Source organism: Octopus sinensis, linkage group LG1, assembly GCF_006345805.1.
Source record: "Octopus sinensis linkage group LG1, ASM634580v1, whole genome shotgun sequence".
NCBI classification, from domain to species: Eukaryota; Metazoa; Mollusca; class Cephalopoda; order Octopoda; family Octopodidae; genus Octopus; species Octopus sinensis.
In genome coordinates this window covers 207851678-207863710 of record NC_042997.1, presented here as the reverse complement: position 1 = coordinate 207863710, position 12033 = coordinate 207851678, and the positions used below count along the sequence as shown (strand labels likewise).

Below are 12033 nucleotides of genomic sequence, written 5' to 3'. Positions count from 1 at the left end.
GAGAAAGTGAGACAAATACTGTCAGATCATTGATGTAGCCATACAAATGACATGAATGTCGTGAGAGAAGAGGTTGAAAAAATCACCAAATACTCCGAATTGAAAGTGGAAATGGCAAGACTGTATGGAAAGTGAGAGGGTAATGTTAAAGTGATACCAGTGGTGATCAGAATGCTGGGTTCAATCCCATTGAAACTTCAAAACTTCTTAAGGCAACTGGAAATCCTTTGCAAGATTGATGTCTTACAAAAGCAGCCTATCTGGGCACAGCGCACATCTTAAGGAAAGTATTATCCGTCTGAGGTCCTTGTTGTGACTTGACAGATGACTAAAGACTCCAGTGCATTTTTACCTACACTGTGTTACGAAGGAATAACAATAATAATAATAATACAATAATAATAATAATAATAATGATAATAATAATAATGGTAATAATTAATAATAATGGTAATAATAATAATAATAATAATAATATTAATAATAATAATAATAATGATAATGTAAGACTGAAAACAGAGACTGAATGTTTCATATTAGCAGCTCAAGACCAAAGCTTGCTTACCAAAACCTACCAGGCTAACATTCTTCAAATTGGTTCTGACCCTAAATGCACATTCTGCAATACATTTGATGAACAATCGACCATTTTGTTTTAATATGCCCTGTGATTACACCTATGAATTACAAAAATTGCCATGATAAGGTAGGACGTATTTACATTGGAAAATATGTAAACACTACAAAATCATCACTCCTGCTTACTCACATGAACATTATCCTGAGCCAGTTGTTGAAGGTAAAAATGTCACTATCCTCTGAGATTTTCCTGTCATCACTGACAGAACAATCTAGGCAAATAGACCAGATATAGTTATTAAAGACAGGGAAGACAACACTTGTAGACTAATAGATGTATAAATTTATGGAATTTCCTTACTGAAAATATGATAGCTGATCCTTCCTTCTCTATCTGACAGTAACTTTTCTTACCTGGCAATAAGGAATGTGAAGCATGAGCTACAGCTTTCAGGCTACACTCTTCATTTTTGTGTAAAATCACAGCTCCAATACCACTGTCACGATCGTCTGATACCATTACTATTTCTAAGTTTGAGTCAAAACGTGATAACAACAATTCTGACATTAGAATGTTTTTAATTTCTTCAAAAGCTTTTTGGCACATGTCTTGCCAATTCCACTTAATGCCTTTTTTAACAAGTTATTCAGGAGTGCTCTTAAATCATGCATATTCAGTATGTATACCTGGTAGCAATTTGCAAGCCCCCAAAATGCTTGTAATATTTTTTATTGCACTCACCCTTAATGGATCTGGTCTACATACATTTTTCATCAATAATCTGCTCTAGATATTTTATTCTTGGCATAAAAGATTCACACTTTTCCTCGCTGAGCTTTAATCTTTTATTTTGTGGGATGATCTTTTTAACATGCTCATCTTGCTGAGCACAAAATTCGCTTTTTATGAGCATGTCAACAAGGTAAGCTGTAGTGAAATATGAATCTGCAAGTGTAGTGTCCATAACTTGTTGGAAAATGTCTGGTGCTACCTTTATGCCAAAAGGAAGTCGATTAAATATGTATAATACTTTATGGGTAATTATTGTTAATAATTTTGAACATTCTTCATCAACTTTTACCTGCAAATATGCTTCAGATAGGTCCAACTTTGAAAAATATTTTCCTCCATTCAACATCACAAAAATTTCTTCTGGACTTGGTAACAGGTAATTATATAGCATCAAACATTCCTTTAACTCTGTTGAAAAATCAGCACATACACAGATTTTGTTATTTTTTTTTTATTCGCATAAACTGTTGGTGATGCCATTGAATGTAATAAATTTTTTCAATAACCCCAAGTTTTTCAAGTCTATTTAATTCTTTGTTGACTTGTTGTGAAGGGTTCAGTTCATTTTGCTTTAAATACTGAGAAATGTTTTCGTTTACATCAAACTTAGCCTTTGTTTTGGTGCAAGCACCTAACTGATTAGAAAAAACTTTGGGAAAATTCCTTTTTAATCATTTCTTATAATTTGTCTGACACTTTATTTGTACTGGCAGAAAGAACCATTCACGTTTTACAGAAAAAATTATGGAGAGGTCCTATAATTCAAATAATTCCATGCAGTCTGTTCTAAATAAATTTTTTGTATTATTCAGCATAAAACGTTTGGCTTTTAAGGTTTTTCCACGAAAGATAACATCACTTATCATTTCACCCTTAAAAATTAATTTTTTTCCTGAAACACAACAAGCAACTTTCAAGTTTCCTTCAGTCTAGGCTTCCTGATTTTCCTTCACGTATCTGTGTTAATTATCATGATATCACTGCTTGTATCCAGTTGTAACATGATGTTCACATTATTCAATTTTATGGACACAAATTTTATTTCTGAGCCTCGCTGCAGGCTACCTCAAGGACGAACGACAATGATCTCATCTTTGTGGCTGGGGATTTCAACAGGCATGTTGGATGGCATCCTGGTATCTTCCATGGTGTTCATGGGGGCCATAGTATTAGTTCCTGAAATGAAGAGGGAACTAGGCTCCTGAAGTTCTGTGATGCAAATAACCTTTTGATCTACATCATCAATTTCAGGAAGCCAGTCATTCAATAACCTATCAGTCAGGTGACTCTGCTAGCTAGATCAATTTCATTCTCACCAGATAACAGGATGCATGGTTGCTCTTAAATACAAAGACCCTCCTGGTGAAGAATGTACCCTCCAGCATAGACTAGTCATTAGTGACTTTAGACTCCAGGCCAGAAGGATGCCAAGAAGCAGACCAATGTGGAAAAGAAGGACTTGGAAGCTTAAGAACCCTTCACATGGTCAGAGATTTAGGGACATCCTAATTGAGAAATTTGATGATAGGGAGGAAGAGCTACAGTTCTGTGACACAGAAGGCAGCTGGGAATTCCTGTGAGACAGCTTGCTGAGTGCCACAGACCAAATCTGTGGCTGGTGCAAGTCCCTTCCAGACCTAGGGTAACATGGTGGTGGAACAATACTCTAGATAGGGCTATTGGAGCAAAGAAACAGGTCTGGAAGTGTTGGGTAGCAGGGAACTGTATCAGATAGCTAGGAGACAGGTATATCTAGCCAAGGGAGAAGCAGAAAAGAAGACATTTGCTTATGTTCAGCGTGATGAGGACCAAAGAACTGAAGTGTTTTGGATTGCAAGATGGTGTGTGAGAGAAAATTGTGATGTCACAGGAGAGAAATGTGTCTGCATAGATGATGGTGCACTAGCTTTTAATGATTCTGCAAAGAAAGAGGCTTGGCGATGTTATTAGGAAGACTGCTGAATGTGGAGAATGAATGGGAGGAAGAGAGTCTGGCAATATTGACCCAACTGAGGGCCAGCTATGCGAATCAACATAGTATATAAAGCAATTAAAGATATGAAGGTAGGGAAAACATCCCAGCCATTCAGGAATCACTGGTGAGATGCTTAAAATATCTGGCAGTGTGGGTTATGGTCTAATCACTCATATAGTCAATCAGGTGGTTCACGAAGAAGTCATACCCATTGACTGGTGTAATAACACTATAGTCAACTGCTACAAAGGTAAAGGCGATGCCCTAGATGAATAATTACAGAGCTATCAAATTGTTGGCTCAGTTGATGAAAGTTGCATAGAGAGTCATATCACAATTAATTAGGGAGAGAATTAGCCTAGATGAGATGCAGTTTGGTTTTGTGCAAGGTAGAAGCACCCCTGATGCTATATTTCTGATAAGGCAGCTGCAGGAGAAATACCTAACCAAAGATAAACCTCTGTTCTTGGCTTTTGTTGACTTGGAGAAAGCTTTTGACAGGGTCCCCTAATCCCTTATCTGGTGGTTAATGCAGAAACTAGGGATAGGTGAGTGGCTGGTGAGAGCCATAGAAGCCTTGTCCAAGGACACTACCAGTAAGGTGAGGGTTGGCAATGAGTACAGTGAAGAATTGAGGGTACAAGTAGGGGTTCAACAAGGATCAGTCATCAGCCCCCTCTTGTTCATTATAGTCCTCCACGCAATAACAAAGGAATTCAAGACAAGTTGCACCTGGGAGCTCCTCTATGCTAATGATCTTACTCTTATAGCTAAATCACTGAACTAGAGAAGTTCCAGGTATGGAAGCAAGGTCTAGGATCAAAGTCATAGTAAGTAGGAAGGCAGACAAATCACAAATCTCCTCAGGTAGACAGACCTGCCCGACCTATAGAAAAGGCGTAGGTAGAAACTGCATAAGATGCACCCAGTGTAAGCTTTGGACACACAACATAAAAGATGCATAAAAGGTTAACAAGTAAAGTAGCTTTCGTATGTGGAAGGTACATAGGTACAATAACGCTGAAAATATGCAGAAAATAGACTCCATCACTGCCAGTGGGGCAAGCTAGAGGTAGTAGATAGCTTCCATTACCTAGGTGACCAAGTTAGTAGCAGAAATGGATGCTCTGAGAGTATAGTTGTGAGAATAAGAATAGGCTGGGCAAAGTTCAGGGAGCTCCTACCCCTGCTATCAACAAAGGGCCTCTCTCTCAGAGTGAAAGGCAGATTGTATGAAACCTGTGTGTGAACAGCTATGCTGCATGGCAGTGAAACATGGGCTGTGACAGCTGAGGAGATGCGTAGGATTGAAAGAAATGAAGCCAGTATGCTTTGCTGGGTGTGCAATGTCAGTGTGCATGTTTCGCAGAGTGTAAGCATCTTGAGAGAAAAGTCAGTCATGAGAGGCATCAGATGTGGTGTGCAAGAGAGACGGCTGTGCTGGTATGGTCATGTGATGCATATGAGTGAGGACAGCTGTGTAAAGAAATGCCAATCTGTAAATGCTGAGGGAACCCATAGTAAAGGTAGACCCAGGAAGATATGGGACGATGTGGTGAAGCACAATTTTTGAGCCTTACAGAGGCAATGTCTAGTGACCGAGACCTTTGGTGATGTGCTGTACTTGAGAGGACCCATCAAGCCAAGTGCACCTATGCTGGTGGCAAGTAATGAACATTTTTTGAACGTTGTGCCTCATGGAGGCAAAGTGGTTGAGTTCTTTTCAAGTGTTGGGCCTCATGGTGGCAATGACCAAGAACTTTGGCATTATGTTATGCTTGAGCAGAAGACCCATGAAGCCAAGTAAAACTGCAGTCATAGCTATACCAGTGTCACATAAATTTGCACCTGTGCCGGTGGAATGTAAACACACTCCACTGTCATGCAAATGGCACTCATGCTGATGGCATGTAAAAGCACTCATTACACTCTTGGATTGGTTGGCATTAGGAAGGGCAACCAGCCCATAGAACCACTCCAAATCAGACTGGAGCCTAGTGCAGCCTTCCAGCTTACCATCCCTGGTCAGACCGTCCAACCCATGCCAGCCTGAACAATGGACGTTAAATGATGACAATGATGATAATGAATACTTTCTTGACAGAATTTTTTCATTCAGCCTTTGTTTTTGTTTCACTCTACAATGTGAGCTTTTATGTCCAATTTTTCCACACTGAAAATGTTTTTTACTTTTTGGAATGGTCAATTACATTTAAAATGTAAACCTTTGCACCATAGCATGGCCCATAGCATTCAATCTTGATATATTTTTTTCTTTTCTTTTTTCTAATCCTTTACAGGTTGGCATGCATAAATATAAGAGCAATCTTTTCTTCATTTACATCAGTATCATGCCTTAAATTCATAATTCTCTCACATCCTTCTGCTGCACTGCCTGTAGAGTTAATTTTTGGTTCTGTTCTAATTTTGTTAATATCTGAGAATATGTACCTGCATCTTTGCTTTCGGTTAGCCCTAGAACGAAAATTAGACATTTGAACATGTCTGAGGTCAGTTTATTTAATTTGAATTTTTCACATTCTCTCTAACACCCCAACATAGGTGACGAAATTTCCATCATATTTTGCAACCAAATTTAAATACTGCCAGTGAGTATTGAACCGGGAACTCATTTCATTGAAAATTTTCAATAAAATTTTTCCTCAAAACAAATCTCAGCTTGATTCTTCAGCAGGGATAACTTTCTTAAAAGTGGTCCACTTCTTCTTGTCAGTCCAGTTTTGACATTCTTGTTCAAGATTTCTTCGTCTCTTCAAAAATGTGCAGAAAATGTTGTTCCTTCTTCTTCTTCTGAGTCATAACTGAACTCTCCTCCAGTTCAGTTTACTCCATTATCTGCTGACAATGACTATGACATACTTTTGGATATCTTGAATATTACATGCACCAACTGTTGGTTTTGTTGTTGTTGCTGCTTTTGCAACTGCACTATGCAGGCCAATAAGTCCTCCATGTTAACGATTTTTTCGTACAAAAAAATTTGAGCGTCTGAATGCAAGCTTCAAACACCTCATCATCACTTTTACATTCTTGTTGTTTGGATATAGGATTAAAATGGAAGCTGGGCAAAAGCAATGTATTCACATGACACACTACTAATACTTCAACGTCAGACTCCAAATGCCTTCTGCCTCTCAATGAAGTACATTACTCTTTTATGAATCTACTTTCAATCCCACAGGGGCGTTACTCTCTATTCACCACAACATAACTACTACCCCACGTCCTGCATAGATCAATAAGTTAGTGTCTACTATATTTTTAGTACCTATCCTACTGATAACAGAATATACTTTTCTGGTAACATCTAGCAACTTCCTCTTAATGCTAGTCATCTTTTTCCTGTCTTCTTTACCCATTACTTCCTTCAACTTATTTAAAATCTGCTCATCTTCCTCACTTATGTTGCTGGTATCAGGTTTCTTTTCCTGATCAGTTATTGTTTTGTCTTCTAGGCTCTTCATTTGCTTGAACTGTATCACTGATGTTGTTTAGCTGTTCTAATTCTTGACTCTCTCTCTTTTTGTTGTCTTGTGATCTTTTCCATCGCCAATTCTGTCATCCACTTTCTTCTCCTAATAGCATTAGCTTAGTTCACTAGTCTCTGCTCTGTTACTTCAAACATACATTTTTTTTTGCAGCCAAAGCATTAACATGCGTTTCCTGTAACCCCTACTTTGGATTCACTTTCTAGATAGAGCTGCACCATTGACCCCATTTCCTTCTTCAACCACTGCTGAGTGAGAAGCCTTCCCTTAAAGGTCTAGCCTCATTTGTTATCACTAGAGTTTCTGTATAAATTCAGGTCTCTCACAACCTGAATTAAGGCAATGTTCATCTGTGTTTTTTATCTTGACTGCTTCAAAATGCATCTGACATTGTTATTTCCTTTCTTATCATTATTACTATTGCTGTTAATTTATGCTCCAGTTACCAGCTTAGTAATGACTAGGATATTTTAGTAAATTCTGTATTATCACTATCATCATCATCATTTACCATCTGTTGTCCATGCTGGCATGGGTTGGATGGTTTGACTGAGCTGGCATGTTGGAAGGCTGCACCAGACTTCATTCTGATTCGGCAGTTTTCTATGGCTGGATGCCCTTCCTAATGCCAACCACTCCAAGAGTGTAATGGGTGCTTTTATGTGCCACTGGCATGGGTGCCATTTGCGTGACCTTGACTGTATCTGCCATGACTGTGATTTTGCTTAGCTTGATGGGTCTTCTTCTTAAGCATGACATAATGCCAAAGGTCTTGGCCATTGCCTCTGTGAGGCCCGTTCAAATTTAGTTGAATGCAACAGAAATTATCTTTTTTGTTAGGGTTCTCAAAATATTTATCATTAGACATCATTCACTATTCAAGAGTCCCAAGATGGTAGCAGTGATGTACAAGATGGTAATATATAGCAATAATTAAAGAGCAGTTGATATCACTCCCCACAGGGATAAGTGATAGTCTTTTTCAGGTTAACTTCATTATTTCAGGAACTTATAACTCTTCACTAAACAGAAAAACAGAAAACACTAGAATTATATTTAATTTTGAAGCCTGAACATAAGAAATCTTCTGCTGCTTGTTTGGTTATTTTTCATTGACAAAATGAACATTTCTTCTATATCAGATGATGAAGATATAGATGATGAAGATGATGAAGATAAAGAAATAGAATATGATGTCTCTGCTGGTCAAAAGACGTTGGTGTCACATTGAAATTCTTTGCTAAATACCAAAATCTTGACAATGCTATAGAAACTGTTAAAAGGAGTACGATACGATTCTCTATTAACAACTGAGAAAATACCATTTGATGTGGACTTGACAGAATCTCGAGTAAGTTGTCCACAACAATACAGGGTTCTTATTTAATTATTTATTTATTTATTTATTATCTCCATATTATTACACCTGCACCGTCGGTGTTTATCTTGCTAAGGGAGATAAGTCAGGATTAAATTCAAGCTATTTCCCTTGGCTTCTGTACTAGCGTTGCTACAACTCTCTTGCAAGGTAGTGGTAAATCTTCACAGTATATTCAAGCTTCCATTTCCTTTGAGTGAAATAAATGTGTGCAATGTTCCACCAAATTCTGATCAAGGAAACATTCTTAGGCAAGTAAAAGTCTTCAGTATTGACGAAGCTTCAATGATACCAGTTTATGCTTTGGAAGCTGTAGACAATTGTTTAAGAGCTATTATGAATAGTAACAGTATATTTGGTGGGAAAATTATTGTACTAGGAGGAGATGTTAGATAAGTTCTCCCAGTTATTCCCAGAGCTCCTCCTGCAGCTGGACTTGATGCCTGCCTCAAACGCTCCTCTATGTGGGATAATTTTCATCAAATGCAACTTACACAAAACATGAAAACAAATGCAAATGGACAAGATTTTCCGAAGTGGCTGCTACAACTTGGAAGTGGATTTCTTCAAAGCTCTCTTGATGATCTTTCAGAAGATGCTATTGATATTCCTGAGGCATGCATGTGTAACAATTCTATGGTATCTAATATATTTGACAATTGTACAGCAGAAGAAATGAAAAATAGAGTGATCTTATTCCCTAAAACTTCAGACTGCTCAGCAGTAAATGAAGAAATTCTAAGGAGATTGCCCCCTGAAACTAAGACATATCTAAGCACCGACTCAATAACTTCTGATAATGAAGAAGAAGCCCAGAATTATCCCATGGAGTTTATAAACTCTCTTACACCTTCTGGAATGCCTCCCCATCACCTTAACTTGAAAGTTGGAGCAATTATTATGCTTCTTAGAAACCTCTCTATAACACAAGCTCTATGCAACGGAACTCTCTTGGAAGTACTTCAGCTCCATGAGCATAGCATCGAAGCATCAATTATAAGTGGATCTCATTCTCACACGAGAGAACTGATTCCAAGAATCAAACTTACTCCAAGCAATACAAACATTCCATGCATTCTGCATCGGACCCAGTTCCTAGTTTGTCTGTCCTATTCTATGACAATCAATAAAGCACAATGGCAATCATTCAATAGAGTTGGTATACATTTGCCAGAGCCATGCTTCACTCGTGGCCAGCTTTATGTAGCTTTTTCAAGAGCAAGAGCAATGAATGACGGTTAAAGTGATACCTCAAAACCAATCTACTCATGGTCGCATATACTTTCATACAATAACTTAATATATATTTATATTATTAATAAATATAAAGGATAATAGAAGTCAGGGAACTGACTTGGGATTCATCTTTACCAAAATGTTTGAGGTCATCCATGAATAACAAATGGTTGACTTTTTGTTGGCAGCTTTTGAATACACACCCAGCCTTTGCTTTCCTCAGAATCAGTGTTAATGGTATTAAGCACAGTACAAAGATCAGTGGGGACAGACAGTCCCCTTGGAAGATGCCCCTCCTAATTTCTCCTGTCCCTAAACTTCTTCCGTATGCTGTCAGGTCCGTCCTCCAATTCACCATACTTTTACCAAGCAATCGCTCAACACTTGATGCATTACCAAATAGGCTCATCATACTCATAATCCAAGAACGTGGAATCATAACATATGCCTTACGATAGTCGATCCATGACATAGCTAAGTTACTTGTCCTCCTCTTGCAGTCTCTGAGTACATTTTTATCTATCAGGAGTTGATCTTTGATACTTCTGCACTTATACTTGCAACCCTTCTGCTCATGTGGGAGGACTCCATTTTTTTCCAGACGTTCTTACATTGACTCTGCGAGTATTCCAGTCAAGAACTTCCGCATAAGTGGCAAGCAGGATATCAGCCTGTAATTGTCTACTGTAGTGACTTTTTCAATGTTTTACAAGCACAGTACTGTCCTACCCAATGTCAACTACTCTGGTGTTCCTTGGTCGACATTTAACAAGGTGTTGAGTTGTGCAGCTATTCGTGCGTGACATTCACCAAATCTCTTGATCCAGTAACCTTGAACTCCATCTGGTCCTGGTGCCTTCAAGTTGCCAATTTTTTTTTTGCTTTTTTGCTGATTTCCTTCACTTCCCTAACTGAAATGGCTAGTTCTGCCTGTTTTGGACAGACCACTGTTTGTTTCAGTTCTTGCAACCATTCAGCATTCTTCTCTTTGCTCCAGATGTCACTCCAAAACCTTTGACTTTCGATGTTATCTGGTATCAACTTTTCACCTGTACATTCTCCATTATTTCTTTATAGAATCTCTTCTGATCTAAATTTAAAAACCTGTTCTGGTGGTAACCCTTCATTCTTTGGCCGAATCTTACCATCTTTGCTTTCTTTGCAACAAGGCACTGTTTCAGTTCCCCCATTACCACTTTCAGGCCTTTCTTTCAATATTATACTTCCTTTTCAGCACCTGTATTTTTGTTAGCTTTTAAGCTCCCGTTTCTCTTTTCAGTCTAACACAGAAATTTCCTACGAGAGCATGTCTAACCCTGCCTGGTTCCTTCTTTTCCACCATGGATCTTTTCTTTTGTCACTCCCATTATGTTTCTTTTTCTTGACATCGACACCCACGTTCTACAACAATACTTGCTGCCATGATCAAATTATTTGTTTCTGTGATGTTGTTTGTTCTGATGTATTTCAGAATTTCATTCACATTTTTCGTCTCTTGGTTCACCTTCCACCGGTCAACATTTTTAAGGTTGCAAATAATGTTACTATTGTTCTCCTGTAGTCTTATCTTTATTCTGTCGTAGATTGCCTTTTGTTCGTCTGTCATGTCGCCATTAGTTTTATTGTCTTCTTTTAGATCATCTATTTGTCTCTCATCAAGTTAACTACCACTGCTCCTCTCTTGTGCTATGGATTACTTTTATTATTAAGAACGTATTTTCATCGTTATTTCTGCTGCTATTTTCCATGACCCGTCTTTTGATAGCTTCAAGCTCTACTTCGGTGAACTAACAATTTTTTCTTATTGCTCTAGAGCAGGGGTGGGCAAACTTTTTTGATCACGGGCCGCACAGTGCGTCTTTGGAACCTTGGCGGGCCTCATTTATAAAAATCAAGTGAAAATATTTTTAAAGGCGGTTATAGACCTATAAACACACAATTGATTGAAAGGAAATTTTGTGAAATATTCCTCTCGGCGGGCCGCATGAAAACCTATGGCGGGCCGCATGCGGCCCGTGGGCCGTAGTTTGCCCACCCCTGCTCTAGAGTCATCCCATAACCCCTTATTTGAGTACCATTTTCATCTACCTGGCTGCTTAGGTAGCAATACTCCATGACCACAGCATTAATTTGCTTGCTCCATCTACTCCGTGTGTGGTGGTCCCTTTCTGGATATCGACAGGTTGGAGCTGGACCAGATTCTCTGAGCCTACCAGGTGTAACTCTGTCACCAAAATTGGCTTCAGTTTCATTCCCACCATCATTCACAATATTTTGTTTTTTCGTTGACACTCATATGAGGTGGCCATTATCGGGTTGCGTAATTACCAGTGTTTTTATTGTGACACCATCACTAGATGTATCTTTAATCAGGACATGGGGAGACTCCACCCGCTTCCTTCCATTATTATTATTATTGTTATTATATTATTATTATTATTATTATCATTATCATTATTATCATTATCATCATTATCATTATTATTATTATTATTATTATTATTATTATTATATGTTTGACTTTTGCTTTATATTTGTACAAGTTGGCTCCATGTCTCACCCA

General features: G+C 38.2%; 1 protein-coding gene across 1 annotated transcript; it reads left to right on the top strand.

The window, feature by feature from the left end:
* The first annotated feature begins 8735 nt into the window (after positions 1-8735).
* Positions 8736-9476, top strand: LOC115232481. The gene has a single exon (XM_029802384.1). The coding sequence runs from the start codon at positions 8736-8738 to the stop codon at positions 9474-9476; it is 741 nt and encodes a 246-aa protein (XP_029658244.1).
* The last annotated feature ends 2557 nt before the right edge of the window (positions 9477-12033 follow it).

Coding starts and splice junctions, on each gene's coding strand:
- LOC115232481 (XM_029802384.1), top strand. CDS start 8,736: ATGAAAACAAATGCAAATGGACAAGATTTTCCGAAGTGGCTGCTACAA.